Source organism: Necator americanus, chromosome III (genome assembly GCF_031761385.1).
Source record: "Necator americanus strain Aroian chromosome III, whole genome shotgun sequence".
Classification (NCBI taxonomy): domain Eukaryota; kingdom Metazoa; phylum Nematoda; class Chromadorea; order Rhabditida; family Ancylostomatidae; genus Necator; species Necator americanus.
The window spans coordinates 12,889,077-12,909,913 of NC_087373.1; the positions used below are offsets into that span (position 1 = coordinate 12,889,077).

Here is a 20,837-nt window from a genome sequence, read left to right on the forward strand (position 1 = left end):
TGATCTAGTACTGTATCTAAAGCTATCCATATACATACTGCGACTCTACAATAGTAGATAACGTAATAAAAAACTTCGTCAAAGTTAATCTAAATCAGTTTTTTTCGAATGATTTTATAAGGGTTCGTTCAATTTCTTCCTTGGTTCCTGTATTTTCAATCATGTGTTTCAATGAATTCTTAACTAATCACAGGCTGTGTTCAAGGCGTTCTAAGATCTTTTGCCATGTTTTCGGTCCTTCAAGAAAATAAACGAAAACTCAGAACTTTTTCATGAACCCATTTAAAAAGCCCCATTTCCTTCATTTTCATTTTATCTGGCTAACTCAGAGCCTCCCTGGAGACTGTTTTTACCATGAACTAACCACAAAAAAATTTCAGAGTAACCGGATTGAGGCCAGTATACTAGTGTTATGTGGATGAAACTTTCAATGTGTTGGCGAGAGTTTTGAAAAAAAAATCTTGGGTTAAAACGTCGAAGTGGTCTGGAAAAATAGATACGGGTTTCTGAATGCACCTAGATGACACTATCGTCTGCTTTCGAATAACTTATTCAATTACTGATCAGTTTGGAGAAAACAACGTGTATTCCCACTGTTTCTGCTAATAAACACAGGAGAATTAGATGAAGACAAGTGTAAATGCTGGGAGCTTTCTTCAAGAAATTTCTAGGCGTCACGATGATGTTCGCTTGTAGAAACCAGCAAATCGAACGTACCGTATTGCTTAGCCATTATCTCTTCTTTAAACTGCTCGAGAGAAAACACTATAAACGCTACTCGTTCTCTGGGCCGCAATAATTATTTAGTAAAAATTGGTCCCTTTCCTATACGCCCATTGATTCCTTCTAATAACTCGCTCAAATACTCGCCATTTACTCAAAATAACTTTTAGGTCGAGATTCGAGACTGATTAATGAGATGTAAAATTCTATAGATGACTCCATTCGATGGGAAACTATAAATCCAGACCGCCAACCTCGTGCTCAGGTGCGCTTTTTTCCCCGAATACTTATAGATAAGCACTAATGCACGTGACATTTTCTCAACGATCACAGGACATTTGGTGGATTGTCGCGAGCGGTTGAAAATTTTTGATAACACTCCATTTAGAAAATTGATGAAATATGTAAAAAGAATGATTACCTTAAAATTAGACGGGAGCAGTCGATTTCGAATGTCGTAGTTGTGGTTTTTCAGTGTAGATGCTGGTTGTTCTTTTTTTTTGTTTTCGTTTTTTTCTTTCAACTGGTTATTTTTATATGCCACTGAGTAAGTTGCAATTATTTTATTTTATTTTTCATCTGTTTATTTCCTGTTGATTAATTTATATTCACTGCACCACATGACTGATAGAGCGTGAGGTCAGGTTAAAACGATCTGCTCTACGGTGTACATACGAAAGCAGTTGCACTTGTAGCGGCGCGGTGGGACCCTCTGCCAGGTCAGCAGTACGCAGTCGGCAAGGGTCCCACCTCATGTCGCACGCAACGCAATTTCTCCACTGTTCTGCTTTTTGATCCGAATTTGATGAAATACGTATTAATATCGTAGTGAGATGACTTGAAATAAAAGAAAGGATTCCTGGAGATGGAATTTCTCACTAAAGGGCAGTTTATACAACCGGTGTGCTCCGTCAACATTCAGCTTTGAGATCGAGAATGTGACCTGGGCAGATTGGCTGGCAATGTATTCTTTCCAAGGCACATCGGTGCTTCACATGGAATCTGGATCTTTCATTTTTTATGGGACCCTCAAAATTCCTTCGCTAAGAGTTGTGTAATCTCACATAAACCTCACAGACTAGACTTCTAATGAGTAGGTCACATCATAAAATTCATAGGAAATTGTGATTTCTGTGCGGGACAGTGCTGTTCCGAAAGGATCAAGATGCTGACTTGCTCTCACTTTCACAGTATCGACTGTAGCTTTAGGTAAAATTACACAAACTCACCCAGTGGAATGGGATATCCTACAAAAGGCAGCGCTCTGGGAAATTTTTGATGTTAGGTTCTCCAAAGTAGCAGATAAGGACGTAGTTTGCAAGTATCACATCAAAAACATGGAGCACATGTTACTGATCCAGAACTCAAATGCATAGGAAACCTCAGACTCATTAGTTTTCTGTTGACGAAGCCGAAGTTTGTCCGTGCCTCTCTTTGATTCCACAAAGATGACAAAATGAAAAGTTAAATTCAACTTTTCCCATTCTACGCATTTTCATTTCATGTTTCCTACTTGTGTAAAAGGTTGCTTCGTCGTCGGGCCAACTGGTTCCTGATCCATCTGACTTGAGGATCAGTAGAGGATATTTCGTATTCTTTTGTGATATTTGTGAACTACGTCGCGACTTTTATTTACAAAGTGAATGAACTGAACTTTGAAAATCTCCACAAATATTGTATAAAGTGGAAGTGGACGGGAACGGTTCCACAGGGCTATGTGTCCACTCTGAAACAACGGATCGGTAGAGAATTTTCGCAGGACGGTTGGCTTAAAATCCACAGTCAGAGCATAGCATCAAACGGAATTCTTTTTTTTACGGAGCTAAACAATGAATTTAAGCTGAGACGGAAGCAGTAGCCAGCTGACGCATGCACGCGGCTGCAGCGATCGAGTGGTTGCAGTGGTCACATCATAAGAAAATAAAGCATTTTGCTTTCTGCAGTGAACAATATCAACAATAAAGTTCAGAGATGGCATGTACTCCTTTAGTATTCAAAAAAAAAACCGACACAAAGAGAGTTGGGGACACAAGAAAACTGCTCCAATCGAACTGCAGTTAGAACACAAAAATCGTTTCCAGAGCGCAAAAGTCGTCCTCAACTGTCAAACGACCTTCTCATTTGAAAAGCAGGGAAGTATATGCAAAAGCGATATCAACCGACAGTTCATTACTTCATTACTGGAAGAAATTAGCTGAGTCAGTCTGAGCCCTAAAACCTAAGCATTAGTATCAGATGATCCTTGACATGTAAGCTAAAGCTACCAGCAGAAAAAAGAAAGGTGGAGCTGAAACCACTGATTATTTAACTTTACCAAGCTTTCCAAACAGGCTTACTGGAAGTGAATAATCAAGTCATATCATGTAGTACTTCCAACGATCCAATCTGACGGCTGAGAACGACTTTTGTGCTCCAAGGACGATCTTTGCTCCCTCAATGCAGTTCAATTAGAACAGTTTTCGAGTATCCCGGAAGGCAGTACCTCCATCCGATACAGGCGGTGTAAAACTGCCTGTTACGAGTTGACGCAGCGCATCCTCAGAGAAGTTCTCTCTACAGTATGCGGAGAACTTCCAGATCCCGGGGAAAATGTAGTTGGAGGGGGAGGGGAAGGCACTCATCAGTGGCGCCTTTATTTCTGGACGGACGTAAATACCTAAATTATTCGGGGTCCTAGGACCTAAATGTTAGTCTTAGAGAAATGACCTATGAAATGTAAGCCAAAATTACAAAGAGAAAAAAGTAAGAAAAGCGTCCAGAAATAAGGGCGCCGCTGAGTGCTGCGAGTAAAAGTAATTCCTTTTTTTTCTTTTTTTTTGCCTTTACTTGGGCCTTTTCCATTGTTCTTTTCCTTTGTTTTTGCTCTCTAGACGCCTCTAAAGTCTTAGTTTGTACCAATTGAATTCCCGTCTTCTTCTTTACACAGGTGTGCATGACTAGCATCTTTCCTAACCCTAAAATTAAACAGAACTCTTTTCTGCAAATTCGATAATTTATCCTGGGTCGAGGGCATCTATCAAAAGACTTCGGCTCGAGGGAATACGATTTGTGGCCCACTTTTCGTGTAACTTTTTTGTGAGTAATCAGAATTCTTCCGAGACGGATCTTGGGATTTTGCCATGGTTTGACTACAAGAAAGCTAATCAAGCAAATTACGCGAAAAAAAAAAGACAGGAATTGGATCTCTGTAACTTAAAATCTTAGAGAACAGGAAACAAAAGTAGGGGTAAAATTCACGGGGAAGAAATTTGTTAGGACTACGTAAGCTAATGTCATATGCATAAAAACCGTAAAGTATAGAGAGCTCAGTGCCTGCTTTCAGCGGGATGCGTCGCGTCAAAGTGTTACAACGCATTTTATGTGTACTTCTGTAAACACTGGGTGGTCCAAAACAATTGCCTTTTTTGACTACACATAAGAAATTCCACTTCATTCATAAATAAACTATAGAGATGGCGTAGGACATAAAATAATGACTGATCCGCTCAGCTGGGACCACAAATCTCATCACTTTATTACAGAATGCTGCAAAAAATGTGACTGTATTTGACATTTAGTACTCAGCTCTGCGGGAGCTCTCGGGAGTGTGATATTTAGCTATGATCACTAGTGGATGTATTCTGAATAATGCTACAATCTCAGTCTTAAACGTTACACCTAAGAAAACATTAATGGGTAATTGTTTGCCGGTGGGGTAAGACAAGCGGAAATAAATTGTTTACTACGGCATTGCATCCATTCATCTCTATATTCCTTTATTGACACTAATAAAAAGACTAGCTATCATGAAGAAAAAAATTGGATAAGTAACAAAATATTGAAACTAGTGTTACAATCGGGCTAACAACAATTGAAGTTAGGAGCAATTGCGTAGGCAGCTACGCTCGAAATGGCGCAGTGAACCCTAGCGGCTTCGATCGAAGTTGGACCATACTCCGCTCTACAGTCCGAACGCAGTAGGCGAGGGTCTCGGCTCGATCGCAACCTTTAGCTAGACCGTGTCACTTCGGGCGCAGCCGCCAACTGAACCGTGTTCCAGGTTGTTTTGATTCGACTACAGGTAGGCACGTCTTCAAAACGTGATTTGGAAATAAAGTGAGGAAGTCAGAACGTCGCCGGGGCGTTATTTGACGTTTCTATCTTCTTTTCTGTGGGTACAGGAGCAGTTCCACTAGACATCCAGCCTTTCAGCAGTCTTGCGTGTTTTCCACCAACCGGGTGAACGCAAAGTGCGTTGGATTGTATAGTCGGGTCAGGAGGACATGAAGTTTGGTGCAGTTGCGTTAGCGGATCTGCTCGAAGCGGTGCAGTGGTTGGGATCGACGTGAAAACATTGTGAACTGCAGCGACGAGTGCTGCCAGCAAAGGTCCCTCTTCGATCCTACCGCTGCCTTCCACCGCAGCGCATCGAGCGCAGCAGCTTGCGCAACTTCGTCGAGCTTCAGCTCGTCCTGACCGGAGGGGGAGAAAAGTTTGTATCAAGGAGAGAAAAAGCGTACGTTGCCGTAAATGCGTGGCGTTCTCATGAAGCACAATCGGTATTTTTGTTCTGCCTTTATAAGGAAGAAGATATTACAGCTAGTTCGAAAAAACCAGGAGAATTAGGAAGTGAAGGGTATGCAAGTACTGCTTGATACCAATATTTTCATTTATTTCATTACAGATGAACTAAAGAAGAAAATCAGTGAAGGCTACGCGGTGGTGCGAAGTCGACTGAATGACGACATCAAGGCGAGGAATTCAGCGTGGACACCACTGCAAATCGCTGCATTGTGAGTTATTATTTATTAGTTATTATTTCCTTTCAGTGCTTGCTTCTTCCTTTTTGTGTTTTCATTTTCTATTTTTCATATTGTTCTTTTTTTCTATATTTTGAAAACCCAAAAAAATCGATAATGATTTGGAGGTAGGTTGCCATGTTTTTGGAGGCTTTCTTGGTGGGGGGAGGTCAATGTCCGGTTTTCCCTACTGAGGTTCCCTCGAATGTTCTCGAACCATCAAAGTTCTGGGAATGTACGAGTGTTGTTAAATCCAGTGCAAAAAAAAAAAAAACAGAAAAATTCGAACACTTTTCAGCTCCGAAGTTGACCCATTGTAGGATATTTCCTGGAGTCTTTTCTTGAGTTTTTAACTTGAATTTTTTACACATGGCAGTGCTATGAAATCACATAGTATCGACAAAGCCTATAAGAGACTTCGAAGTAGGACTAAGGAACTACTGTCGATGAAGAATTCCGGATGCATAATCCAATTCATGTTAATCAGATTATATCAATATAATATAGAACGGTCAAAACGACATGAAACATGGTTCAGCTGCATAAGCGCGCTTGAAGCGGCGCGGTCTAGAAAGCAGTTTGAATCTAGGTGGGACCTTCGCAAACTGCAGCGAAAAATGGTGCCAGAAAGAGTCTTTCCTCTATCCTAACCGCTGTGCTCCACCACACCGCTTCGAGCGCAGCCACTTACGCAACTGCACCATGCTTCATGCCTTTTCGACTCTTCTATAAAGTGAATACTGGAGATTTTATCCTATCTTACGAAAAGATTCAGCCATGAATGTTCTTGTATATTGTATACTTTGTAAAAGGAGCAAAGTGGCAAAGTGGAAATACTCAAGTTTGTTCCTTCTACAAAGTAGAGTATTTCCACTGGGAGATGTTGAAACATTTTTTGTGCATTCAGCGATGGAGACATCGATGATTTCGTTCGATTATTGACGCCTGAGTCCGTGGACTGTCGCACTCCTCAGCTTCTGTCTCTCCTGCACGTTATTTGCGCTGGACAAAGCGACGGAGTAAGGAGATTGCCTCTGGCAAGTCCAACAAAGAAGCACTTTATTGAAAAATCTTTGCAGCAAGTAAAGAAGATCACACATTTGTTGGAGGATGTATGTGGGAATGATCCAAGCAAAAAGAATGGTCTGCTTTCTCATCTCTCTAACAACGGATTTTCAGCCATGCACATTGCTGTTTACAAGGTCAGTTGTGGTGTCTAATGGTTAAACCTAATTTTTTTTCCTCATCTGCACACCTCAACACTTCAACAAACGAGAATATTAGTAAAATTAAATACGACTTTCGAGGAATCAGTTTTTTCACTAATACCCAACATGCTTTTAATTTTACCACATTCGAAAAAACTGATTACATAGTAGGATTATGTCCGGAAAAAAAATAAACAAAATTAGGACGTATGCCGTGCTGGAGCAATCGCACATTTTTGCTACCGTAACTTAGTTTAAGGACAGCGTATCGCGAAAGTGATGTTGGAACGTTATTTTGGAACCTCTAAGCCAATAGTTATAGATAGATGTGTAATTCACGAATATGAGTGTGATCACGCTTAATTCCCTCCAGAAAGTAGGAGTAGGCTTGTGAAACAGTCTAGGCTGCACCCGTGTACCCAAAGATGCAACTTATAACGAGCACCAGAGCGTTGGGAATCCGCAACGAGTCTGCGATCGTGCGAGTGGAGTAGAATCTGTTTCTTACTTCAGTAGTTGGCTTCCGGACGTTGGACGACGACGGCAATGCATGCGTTTTATCGCATAACGGGCTGGATAGTAAGAGATACGGGTGCAACCGAGGCTGTTTCTCAAGAATTTGAAGACAGGGTTTCCGGAAATTTGTGCGACTTTTCTCTTATTTTGTGAGATCTCACATTTTGTGCAATGTGTTTTCGCAGACGTAGCGCGGAGTGATGATTCCGAGTGCTTCTGAAGTTTCAAATTCAACTATGAGAGATTTCAACTTTAAAAATTTCACCTTTAATTCGAATACTTTTTAAGTTTGGCTAACTTTTTATTCGAAGAATTTGGATCATTTGGTAGGCTCCAATAGTCAATGTAATCAAATATTCCTGAACATTACTCATTCAAATATTGAAAATACTTTAGGAAACCGTTTGGCTAGATATCATAGCATGCGGTAGTTTGGAAGGATTTATGTTTCACGTTTATTCAAGCGCTCGAAAAACTCCAAACTGTAGGACTCTATTTTCATGAGCGGTCGTCCACACTTCCCTCTTTTTGTAGATTAAAGTCTGCACTGTGATCTGTTCTAGGTAAGGACAGAGTTATTCAACTCGTCTCATTCACTGTCTAGATATTTGATGAACTTTTGAAAAGGATTTTTATTGTTTGTGTGGTCGATTTCTATCTATCGACTTGAGTTTACAAACACTCTCGGCAATTCTTCTTCGTAAAAACAACTTTTCTTCCAGGGTGACTTGTCGTTGGTGAAATGTTTGCTATCAGAAGGAGCTGATCCTTCTCTCGGTGGTAAGCATCAACTGCCACCTCTTCACCTAGCTGCAATGATTGGAAGTTCATCCATAGTCCAGGTACTGATATTTCATATGTCATTCAGTACTTTCAATCGGTTACCATCCGTGACCGAGTTCGTCTTCAGCTTATGACTTGATAGTTACACTTCAATGTTTTTTTTTTTATTTTGATACTTGTTCTAGTGGTTGGTGCATCCCAGCCGAATGTGGTTCGTATTTAGGCTCTGGTGGACGAAGGTGCTTCTCTCTGCGCAAATGACTTCGTACTTTTCACTGCTCTTCATTGTGCAACATATTTCGCTAACGAGCAAGTACGTTTAGGGTGAACTGAACTATCTCTGTTAAATGACAAAGTGATGCACAAAGTGTCTTTCCCGTTCTTCATGTATTTACGAGTAGTTTTTGGAGAGTAACTGCCAAAGGATCTGCATTTGCCAATAGTTCCTTTTGCTTCAGTGGACTCGACGTGTTTACCGCAATGTTCGCACTTCCACTGTTTTTATATTTGCTTGTTTTATACATCTTAGACTTTCGACATGCCTTGCTGGAATTTTGATCCATAAAAAGCGTAGAATGTTCATATTAGTTTTTTATTTCTGAGCTCAGAATTTGAAAAAAAATAATACTTTTCCCTGCGCACGACAATAGCCAACCATCTTGTGTCTGAGACGATTAGGCGACGTTTGTACCTAAAGCCGCAATTATTATCATCTGTTAGTCAGCGGTAGAGATCTGGATTATGCGTTTTAGGTTGTCCGTTGTTTGTTGAGCTGTGGTGCTGATGGCAATGTGTGTGGTGGGGTGAAGGACCGTCCGCTGCACCTGGCTGCTAGCAGAGGACTATCCGCAATCACCACTCTTCTTTTGGAAGCAGGAGCAGACCGTATGTTCTGGAAACTCATTCTTAATGATTCCACTGTTTCTAGTTGTTCATATTAGCAGTTACAATTACGATTTTTGAAGCAACACAGAGAATAAAATTTCAGCACAACTGGCCGACGATGAGGGTAATCTGCCTTTACATTTTGCAGCGAAAACAGGACATATGGCTGTGCTGAATATACTCCTAAAGAGCAGCACCAATGTGGTTGAGGTAATACTGACCATTACATAGTTAGAAATATTGTTCCAGTAGATATAAATTAACCTCTGGATGATCTGTTAGATTGCAAGTTTGTGAAAAAGAGGCAGGTGTGGAAGATAAATTGTACGCTGTGAGTGAGAGATGAAATTATGATTGGTGCTGGACCTACATCACTGTAGTTCGCGAAGGTCCCACCTACAAAGTAGTGAATACAGTGATGAGATGTGCTAGCAAGCGTCCCTTCGATCCGAACCACCACGCTCCGCCGCACCGCTTCGAGCGCACCCGCTTACGCAATTGTACCGTGCTTCATGTCGTTTTGACCATAGTCCATATGCAAATATTAGATTGAGTCGAAAGTTCTCGGACAATGTGGTAGTGATGAATTCTAGAGGACATCACTCAGCAAAGAACTGACAAAAATGGACGTGTTAGCACCCGTTTGATAGAGTATGAAATTCTCTTTAAAATGTAGGTTAACAATTATACTGAGCTAGTTCCTTTCCTGCCACCATGCCGCGCAATTTCAAGCCGTCGTCACTCCACCTCTGCAACATCATGATATTTCTCCATTTATCTGGCCAAGAACCCGCGGATATCGATAGACGTCTGGAGGAAGTTTACAAGGAGCACGCTCCCGCTAGAAGTACAGTCTACAAGTGGCACTCGAAGTTCGCGTCCGGCGACTATTCCATCGAAGATGAAGACCGTTCGGGACGCCCGATGGAGTTGGATTTGGACTTGCTGCGGAGACAGGAGGAAGCCGACCCGTATCAAACCACTCGCGAATTGACAGTCGCTCTTGGGGTAAGTCAAACCACAGTTGTTCGCGGATTGAAGTCGGCGAGGTGCGAAAACTAGGTCGATGGGTACCATATGCTCTGACGCAGTATGAGATGGACTGACGCGCTGATACGGCACTTTCTCTCCTCACGCTCAAGCAGCACCCACACGTGGCTCGAGCCTAGTCACCGAGGATGAGAAGTGGATTTCCTATTCTAACATTCACCGGCGGGCCCAATGAGATTGACAAAGGTACGGATGCAGAAGACGTCCCTAAACTATGTACACGCCAAAAAGGTTATGCTCTGCATCTGCTGGAGCGTACACGGCGTCGAATACTGGGAGCTGCTCGCTGAGGGATGTACAGTGACCGCAGACGTATACGTTGAGCAACTGAGGAATTTGAAGACAAATCTCGAAAATGCACGCCCGCAGCAGCGCAAAGTCTACTTCCAGCACGACAACACTCAGTCACACATTGGAAAAATGACCAAGGCTGAACTGAAGAAGTTCTTCAGGACCATTTCACCACACCCACCGTATTCCCCAGAATCTGGCTCCCTCGGATTACCACCTTTTTCCCTATCTCCAACGTCATCTGGATGGTCAAGACTTCCAAACCCGCGACGACATCAAAAAGGCACTCGAGCAGTTCTTCAAGGAACAGTCCCCAGCGTTCTGGAGCAAAGGCATCTACGATCTGTCTAGACGTTGGCAGAAGACCATCGATGCCAATGGAGCATACTTCAAATGATTCACAGTTATCGTTTGAAAATTGCAACGTAAATAAAAATATTGTCAATTTGTCCGAGAACTTTCTACTCAACCTAACACATTTATGTTTACTACGAATACGATGGCATCCTTTAAATTCGCTATAACCTTATGTTCCATGTAATTGAAAGAAGTTTTAAAGAACCAGTACTTTGGGATGATATAACGCTCACGATTCTGCATAAAAATTGTCTGTTGCCGTTACAAAATGGGCCTTCTCAGTCGGACACAAGAACTTGATTCATAACTAAAAATTCCTTAGTATACGTGTATCCTATACATCAATTGAACACAATCTCATTGCGGTTTTACCGCTTTGAATCCAAACTCTAGAGGGGCGTTATGATCTTTTATGTCCAAATAGTCGTAGCACTTCTGCAAAGAGCAATTACTACCGAGTTCTTTTTTTCTGTATTTTCGATTGATAAAGCACTCATGCTGATTTGAGCAATGATAGTACTACCTTTTCTATGCGGTTCGTGAGCAAGCAATTAATTTTTCTTACGGTAGTTGTATTGTATTGTTGTATTGTTATTTGTACCTCCTGCAAGTTGTAGAGAAAACACGGTTAGTTCTCACGTTTACATGCTTGTTCAAAGCAACAAAAGTTATCCAATGGTTTGTGAAGACATCGTGCCTTAGCCTTGTTTTAATCACGCGGAGCTTTCAAACGCTGCAACGTTTCCTTTCTGAAACCCATAATTGAATTTATTAGACTGTGGCCACACGTAACGTCTACGGTGACACTCCACTTCACCTCGCATGTTATGGAGGACGCCTTGATGCAGCTAAAGCCCTTATTGCCGCAGCTGGATCTCATCTTATGGTTTCTGTAGGTTTCCATTAGTTTCGCTTTTTATCAATCTTTTTCTACGAGGGTGATAGTTGTTCTGTAGGATCATCAGTCTCATCTTTTCAACTGGACAGTAGCAGAAGTTTTTTCGTATAACTTGGTTCCAATAAATTGCCCTTAAAAAGGTGTATGTGCTACTCTAATTCATCCTTTTAGGAGAATGTTTTCTCCGAAACTCCTCTGCATGCGGCTTGTACTGGCGGAAAGTCGATTGAATTGATTGCGTTCTTAATGAAGCAGCCAGGTGTAGATGCGAATTATCAGGGACATGACGGCCACACAGGTGTGCATTCAAGAAATTCATACATATTTCGCTTTTTCTTTATCCTTCCCAACTTTTGTGAGTGATAAATGTCAAACGTGCGAGAATGACTACAAGAAAACTCTTTTTTTCGGCCTCGACTTCCGCACAACATGCCATTTTTGCGTGGAAAATAAGTAGATACATACAAAGTATGTTTGTTTTACAGCATTGCACTCCGCATGCTACCATGGCCACCTACAAATTGTACAGTACCTCCTCGAAAACGGTGCGGATCAGTCGTTGGCTGCCCGAACCAACGAACGACCTGCTACTCTTCAGGGTGCACGTAGGTTACATTTCGTACCACTTTTCTAGCAGTTCACAACTTCAGCATTTCCGTCGATTAATTTCGGAGTTACTTATCGAGACTGTACATTTATTTTGCAAATTTTTCGAGAACAATATTAATTTTTTGTCTTTTCGGAGGTTACGTTACATTGTAGACCCACACCAATTGTCATTTCAGCTCAATCCACATTCGCCGCTGCTATAATGGCACTAAATCGGCCGGAGACGCTATCAGGCATTTCGTCGCGTGATTCTGTTATTTCTGTCGAGGTGAGACAATTTCTCCATTGGGGTGTGAATTAATATTGGGAGTTGTGATTTTGAAGGACTATACTAATATTTCGAGTCCTCGGTTTGACCAATTTACTTGTTCCAAAAATCGAAAACTTTGTCGTTAGTTCACAAGGTTTAAAACTCTTAAGTGCACGACTATTAAGCTTAAAGGGCTGGGACAGTCATATACTCTCCATTTACTATTTGAGGCCAAAGGCTGGAATGCATATCTATGCACTAAACACTATGTGATCTCTAAAATATTTAAGGATCAACAAACTCCAGTGATTTGGGCTTACGAGAAAGGACACGATCGAATTGTTGCTCTTTTAAAACAATATGCTAACAAACGGCCGGACGCAGATGTCTGCAGCGAATATAGGTAGCATATGTAGATGATATCTATATCTTTCCGTCTGTGGTTACTTAAGCTTTTATTTCCTTTTATTTCTGTCGCTTCAATAAAGTTCTTTTTGTGATTAATGCTCTGTATCTTAGAATAATATGTGCGACCTATTCTATATATTAATAAACAAACTTTGACAGCTCTGGAGATTCCTCGTACACGCCATTGCCATCTCCAATGGGTCGACTTCGATCGATGACTAGGGAAAAAGCTGAAGTGCTTCAGCTTCGGTCAACGCTTCCTCCAATATTTCACTTGTCTCTAGCTGACATTGACTTCCAGGTATTCTCAATTGACGTTCTTTGCAGTTTTTCGTTTGGTTTTGAAGTTGACCGCTGAATTAACTTTAAGTAAACGTTTTCTCTAAAATGTGATCAAGAATTTAACCGATAGTGCTCCCGTGAAGCATCTTGTTTTTTTAGGAAGCAATTGGAAGTGGTTCATTCGGGAAAGTGTACAAAGGAAGCTATCGTGGAAAAATTGTCGCTATTAAGAGGTGTGCGGGTTTTACGTTCCATTTTTTTTTTGCTTCAACCATTATCATTTATATTAATTGGAAGAATGATAAGGATGTTAAGACATAGTTAGTAGTTATTAATGCTCTCGTCGTAATCCGTGCTATCACACTAGAAATCGCAGTAGAGATATGTGGTCCTTTGCTGAGTAGGGCATGTAGGATAATAGTAAAAATCAGAATGTTCTACTTTGCAAGCTCCAAAATTGATATTTAATCACGTTTCATTGGATTAGAGACGGCTTTAAATAGCAAAAATCTGTTCACCTACTCTTCAGGTGCTGTTTTCAGATATCGGGCTGCAGTATACGGCTGCAAATCCGAAGTAGAAATGTTGTGTCGTGAAGTCTCGATACTCTCGAAACTTGCTCATCCGAATGTAGTATGCTTCGTCGGAGCAGTATTAGATGATCCCAGCGTATGTTTTCTTACGTGTGCTCGTCCGCAATCTTGTAGAGAAAAAAGTATTTTTCCAGCAATTTGCAATAATCACAGAGTTTGTCAGTAATGGTTCATTGTTTTCACTGCTGCACGAACAAAAAAGGCAGGTTAATTTTAACGTTCTGAGAGTAATATACTTTTATTTGCATTTTTATTGCTTCAAGAGTTCTGGATCCACCATTCCGTCTACGAATATCCTACGATGTCGCTCAAGGCATGCGTTATTTGCACGAAAGCGCTGCGAAGCCAGTGATTCATAGGTGAGGTTTGCAGCAAATATAGAGGTCAAGTAATATCTTGGATATTCGTACCATGTTTTAAAGTTTTCCGATAGTTGCAACTTATATTGGATGCGGCTCTAATTGGAGTTCTGTTGCTGATTAGTTTCTCTGCTGTGATAATAGGAGTCAATTTCAAGATAACGTTTTCCTCTAGAACCTAACCGCTACGCTCCATCGCGCCTATTCGGGCGTAGCCGCTTACGCAACCGTACCGGGTTTCATATCGTTTTGACCATACTATAATTTGGTTGCATGGTCGGTGCCAAATATGTTCAATCAGCAGGACGCGACGCGTTTGTTGCAACGCTCGATATTTCTCAACTTCACGCATACTCGTTCTTCCTTCTATCCTTTCCTCTTCAGAAGTGCATAACGCTCATCAAGTTAGACACATTACCCGTCGAGTTTACACGCGTGGTGTAATTAGAACGATATCGAGGCTTAGCATGGAGAGAAGAGGAGTTTGATGAGATTCGGACGGCGTCAAAAATCTCGAATCATTTTCAGGCCTCTAATAAAGATGAGGTTGTCGAGAGGCATAGATACATGAATTAGCCAGATCACTCCATGTAGTAAAAAACACAATTCAATCATTATTCCTTTTATCAAACTCGAGATGTCCACTTTAAAAGGGTTGAAAGAAAAGAGAAAATAATCGAACTTTTTATAAAAGAATCGTTTGTTAGATGTGGCGTAAATTCATAGTTCAATGTGTAGGTATCTCAACATCACTTAAGATATACGTACAGAACTCTTGGTATGTTTATCTCAAACTTGATAGCTAGTCCTAACCGTGCAACAAGATACTGGATACCAATTTTTTGGAATAGAAAGCGTATCAAAGAGCATTTCAAATCGAACATTCCAGAGACCTTAACAGCCACAACATTCTGATTCATCTTGACGGTCGTGCTGTGGTTGCTGATTTTGGCGAAAGTCGATTCATGTGCCAAACAGAAGAGGAGAACATGACGAAGCAACCAGGGGTGAGCATAGACCTGGTGATCACAAGTTGTGTGGTGGTGAGAAACTCAACTTAAAACGGTAACCGTTTTTTCGATCTCAGAAAAATATCTGGTGAATAAGATATTTTGGGAAACCCACTTTGAGACAGTTAATTCGTGCTTAGGGTGCTTAGGGGACGGTATGTAAACATTCATATTTGACATACGCAAATGGGAGTGTGATTTTTTTAGAACCTTCGTTGGATGGCACCTGAAGTGTTCTCGCAATCAGGTCGTTATGATCGACGTGTGGATGTATTCAGGTGGGTAGTGAATTATAATAGTTAGTTGTTTTCCAAACGCCACTTTTTGTCTACTCGTTGATACTTTTTTTCAATACGAAAGAGATCAACGAGTGCTGACTTATCCATATTGGTTATTCATTTCTGGTTAATTTGCCAGTGTATGGTACGCTAAATTACTTACGTCGAAATTTCGACAACTATCTGTCGTTCCATTGATCATAGCTTCACGACGTACATTAGTTCTTCTTATAACAGTTCAAAAGATCTGTTCCTATCAATCCCAAGGAAGAAATACCGTTCGGATCTCAGTCAAACGTTCTGAAACACTCGTTTGAGTTCGACGAACAGTTTAGTAGTTCGCCTATATGACTTTGCGTTCTAAAGAAATTTTCAGCGTCGCATCGAATTGGTTTCTGGCAGTTTGTTTTTGCTCATAGTTGTATAAGAGACGCTTAACTAATTTGCTGGTTCCGTTAACGTTTTGAGGGCGGGTGTAGTGTAAGGTTTTGCATCCTGCACGATCCACCGGAAGTTCGAATCCGCCCTTGTGTCACCAAGCTTTTCATCCCTCCGGGGTCGATAAATTGGTACGAAGCTCGTCTGAGAGAATAAAACACCTTGTCGATAGTCAAATTTAAGCAACAGCCAAGATTGTTAACAAACTTGCTTATGGCTAACGTCTCGGCGTTGTCGCCTCCGTCAGAGCCTGGAAAGTAAGAACATTTGCAATATATCCTCTCAAATGCCTCATCTAGAACAAGTCATCATCCCCTAAGATATTACACCCGAAAAAAAAACCAAAAGAGCCCAAATCGTTGTGCCTACCTCAATAGCCGTGTTGCTATGATGTTAGCGGATAGCCGCGTGGTGCGCTTGCTCCGCTATTACTAATTGGGATGCAACCCGCATATGACCCCCGAAGATCAAAACCCGCAAAGGTCTTTATACAGAGCCAACTCGTTGATCACGGCTAAGGACTTTTCCTTTCATTCACTTTTGGACCTTTTGCATTTATAAAAAAAAACGCTTCTAAAGTTCTGCGAGCTATAATTTCGGGTTCGTACGATAGGATCGTGGCAGCTATGCAGAAAGGAACATTTTCATGACATTGTCTGCGGTGAGCTTCGAGGGAAGTTGTAAACCAGCAGTCCCCTTACATACGGTTCACAAGGGAGAAACCCAAAGAAAATTGGCTGTCCTTCCTTAATGTAGAAATACAGTGGTCCAATGGTGAATGGAAGACACAATGGTTCCGAACAAGAACATTTTAGTTCATTGTCTTTCCGCTCATCCTTGGAAAAGTAAGGAATCTGTGGTTGAAAACATGCTTAGGACAGCCGTAAGGATGACATCAGATGTCTTTTATCCTTCATCCTTCACGTCTTAAAATACAATGAACCCTAGCCTGAGATTTGATCGCAAAAAGTTTTTTTTGTTCAATGTTTTTGTTCATAATTTTTTTTTCAATCAGTCCGTCTTTCTGCTGTCTGTGGAATTCACGCATTTCTTCTTGGTTCTTGGATTGCTTCTTTCGCTCTTCAATCTCCTTGAAGCCAGTTTCAGATGTTCGAAAATCTCATCTCTACAATATGTTCTGCGTTCTAATATAGCACTTATTCTGTACCAGCCTGCATAATAATCTACGATTTCAGTTTTGCTTTGGTAGTTTGGGAGGTTCACTCTGCTGAACTTCCATTTTCACACTTAAAGCCTGCTGCAGCAGCCGCAGAAATGGCGTATAAGCGAGGTGCTTTGATGTAACATTTCTCTTTGCTTTTTTGAAACTTCGATCCCATGATTGTGCAACTTCTTTTAGGGCGTCCACCACTTCCAGATCAACCTACGGCGCAATTCCCTGCACCAATACTTGAACTTCTTCCTTTGGCGTGGCATCCAGACCCAGTTGCAAGACCGGATTTCTCGCAGGTGCATCATTAAGTAATAAAAAGTAATAGCGCTAGCCAATATTAATAGCTCGAAATACCAGTGTTGCTTTTTCCACCGCGGCCACCCTAAGAATCCAGTTCTGAAAAATTGTCTAGCTGAAAATGTGACTTTCTTTTGCAATTAGTGTTGTCTATCTAGAAATTGAAGCAATGGAATTTCATGAACTGTGTTAGATCTGCTTGCACAAGCTGCTTAACAGCCATATTATGCTCACTTTTGCTGCTAGCAACTGATAAAAGAATGCTTTTGCAGTCGTTAAATCTAGTTGAAGAGACCTGGGTGACCTCCTCGTAAATACTTATTCTAATCATACTAATCTGCATAGGAGAAACGAGAATGAATGAATGAATAAATAAATAAATGGATTTCCAATGGCTGAGTCAATTTATCTTTTCAGATCGTTACCATGCTCGAACCCCATGTAAGTTCTCTGGTACAGAGCGATCCAGGCGATCCACAAGGAACGGTTTCTCACCTAAAGACGCGCTGGGAGCAGTTAGCAAATAGCTGCTCTCGGAAGCATGGTGAGAAGTTTTTTTTTTTTTTTTTTTTTGAAGAAAAGCTACATCATAATCTTCATTCCATTCGAATCATATTGTTGTAATGTTCACTTTTTAAGCGATATCATCCACCCTTTCCTCTCTTAACGGAATCACATCAAGTGGAACCGTTGAAGAACTCCGCCAGCGTATAGATCGAAACGGATACGTCTGTCAACTGACTAAGGAGTAAACCTACGTTTCATTATGTGCCATTCTTACAATCTAGGTGATTAGAATAGCTAGTCTCTATAGCTAACTCGCGGTGCTTTACATGTGTTCTGCTAAATTTATGTGATGGAATGTATTGTGACGTTATCGTCAAAATTGTTACGGGTATTTTTACGAAATTTGAATATAAATCTGATTATGAAATTTCAGCAGCAGCAATTTCGCTCAATTCTTCACTTTTGAAATTACGTTTATGAATTGAACAAGAAATCAAGTAGTGATCGCAGTGGGTCTTCCACAATAGGTGTGTCCTCTCGACCAAGCTTGATTAGCCGTTTTCCGACACAAATACTGCAAGGATCACAAACGAAAAGGAATGTACTCTGGGTGCTCCTGATCCATATCTCTAAAGCACGACCAGAATCCACTAATGGAGAAATGCCAAAGTCTAGAACTTCGGGAGAGTTATGTTTTTATTTATTTTTTGCCTTTGCTTCTTATTAACAACGGAAATCATGTTTTTTTTTTTGAAACGTTGGCAGCAAATCTTCAAATTCCTTCTCACCACACATACACATGTTTGAAGATCGATAAGTATTTCATGTTGTAGAAATGGGATTAAAACACCCCTCCACACACTACAACAGTATTCCATCAAAACTGCAAATATTTGGCACCATGTTGTTCGTGTTGTACGCACATCGGCATAGAAATCCCCCTTGAATATTTGTAGACGAGGTCACCAACTAAAATAACATTTGATAAGGATATTAGAGCTCTTAGATCTGCATTCATCTCTTTACGACATTGAAAATTCAAAAAAAACCTCACAACTTCTCACTCTTCTCACTTAATGGAGAAGAAAACACTAGGATGTAGGAGGATTTTCAGGGTTTTATGGATTTTTAATCTAGGGTTAGGATAGAAATAAAGCAAACTCACTCGCGATCAATCCACTTAGGACACGCCAACGCGTTTTACTGCAATTCGTAATCGTTCAGGTTTTGAAACGCGTGTTGGCCTATACAATGACATGTGGGGCCAGCCAATGTGTCAAGTCAGTGTTTTTATCCTCCCAGACAAGTCTGGTACAAATTTTCAAAACCGGAGAGATAAACGGCTTGGTTGGGCCTAGAACGGTTCCGAACCATCGACCGTACGACTACAACGGACCTTTAGCCGACTGCTCCACACCCGCCCCATCTCAGATTAGAGGAGATTTTAAAGGCATCACCCCACGAATCTGAGGTGGTGCAGATTTCAGGTGGAGTACTCTTATAAGGTATAGTTTTATAAGGCGCGGAAGATGCGGCGCCGCACAAGGCCGGCGCGCTCCAGTCGAACTCCTTGTAGGAAATAGTGCGTCAGAACGCCCGAAGCCGTATATTCTGAGCCGTTTCTTACGGCAATTAGGAAGAAAGGGACGGAATCACCCTCCTCTCCATAATCTACTATCCCTTATAAGAATACTCCACCTGAAATCCGTACAACCTCAGATTTGTGGAGTGATGCCTTTAATCAAAGATGTACATCCGGAGGCGAAAAATTTTTGAAACGAAGATGTATTGTTCGAGGTCAAACCACAAGTTAGTGGATGAAGACAAGTTAGTGGACGAAGTGGAGAAGCAAGAGACGTTCTATGAAGGCTGGGATTGCAGTGTTAGACATTGGCAGACTCATGTTATAGCAACCCTCTATATTCTAACAATTTCTTACTCTTGGGGTGGGTGTAGCGCAGCCGGTGAATGGTTCCGCTGTCTGCACCATTGATCGGAGGTTCGAATATGCTCTAGTGCAAACCAAGCATTTCATCCCTCCAGGGTTGGTACCAGACTTGTGTGGGAGGATAAAAACACTGATTTAATACACCGTCCAGCTCCTGCAAGTCATTGTAAGGCTGCCCACGCTTTCGTAAACCTGAAACGATTCTAAATTGAAGTGAACACGTTTGGGGATTGATTAACGTCAGACAGTTCACACACTTCATCATTTAATTTTTAACTCTTTCAATAGGTCCATCATGACGTTTTGACAAATCTTGGAATTTTTCTTTCTTTTCTTTGCCGAAAGAAACCCATGGAGAAAGGGTCAAATGAAAATGACAAATGTTCGTGAAGAGAAACAGCGAGAAATGGAAATCGTGCTGTTTCGCTCACGTTCTACTCTTCACTTCACAGATTTGCCCGCTGTTTTTATTAGATTATTAGACTTTTTATTAGCGTTTATCTTGACGGTAGAAAAGCTTGGGATGTATTTTTTTTTTTTGCTGCGCTAGTCGATAGATGACAAGAAATAGTCTGGAATAATGACAGCTGAAACCTAAAGCATCTGCTATGGGCACAGAGAACAGATGGATTCGCAGCAGCAGACTGATCAATTTACACGGCTTTTTTTCAACTTTTTACATCTATTAGAAAAAGAAGTGGAACAAAATAAAGTATATTTTATTCCGTGTATAATGAATGTGGAAAGTTGCCTTACTGCTCACTTCTACCTCTAATCCGCTATGTACAACTGTGCTCTTCCAGCTAGTCATTCCGATTGGTGTAAATGGTTGTGTCGTCGGATAAATTGACCAGACTGGTGCTCCTTATTCACTTATTTCTACAGTAGGGCGTAAAACGCGTTGTGGCGTTACGACGCAACGCCCTCTCCTTGAAGATTTCCATAGGGTTCTCTCTACAGTATGCGGAAAACTTTCCGGACTTCTATTCTTTTTGCTTTTGGTGGTTTTCCTTTTTTTGTATTGTGGTGGATGGATGAGATTAGATAGTCTAGTAAGGTCCACCGCAGTAGTTTTATTGTTTGTTCTGGTACTAAAACCTTCAAGATTCCAGTTTGTGGAAATTTAATTTCTGCTCTTTTTTTCTGTGCAATTGCGTTAGATTTTCATTCTTCGTAGTCGTAATACGATGGAACT

The 20,837-nt window shown here is 41.1% G+C and overlaps 1 protein-coding gene across 1 annotated transcript; it reads left to right on the forward strand.

The window, feature by feature from the left end:
- Positions 1-948: 948 nt before the first annotated feature.
- Positions 949-17,939, forward strand: RB195_009419 (uncharacterized protein; the record flags this gene model as incomplete). The annotated part of the gene is made up of 24 exons (XM_064189964.1): positions 949-988; positions 5,387-5,495; positions 6,409-6,520; positions 6,581-6,703; positions 7,948-8,067; positions 8,232-8,321; positions 8,761-8,893; positions 8,997-9,103; positions 11,367-11,483; positions 11,661-11,787; positions 11,975-12,094; positions 12,275-12,366; positions 12,639-12,751; positions 12,916-13,057; positions 13,198-13,271; positions 13,581-13,707; positions 13,766-13,833; positions 13,895-13,990; positions 14,880-14,997; positions 15,208-15,278; positions 16,913-17,007; positions 17,077-17,186; positions 17,605-17,731; positions 17,827-17,939. The coding sequence occupies 24 exons, from the start codon at positions 949-951 to the stop codon at positions 17,937-17,939; spliced, it is 2,544 nt and encodes an 847-aa protein (XP_064047547.1).
- Positions 17,940-20,837: the final 2,898 nt, after the last annotated feature.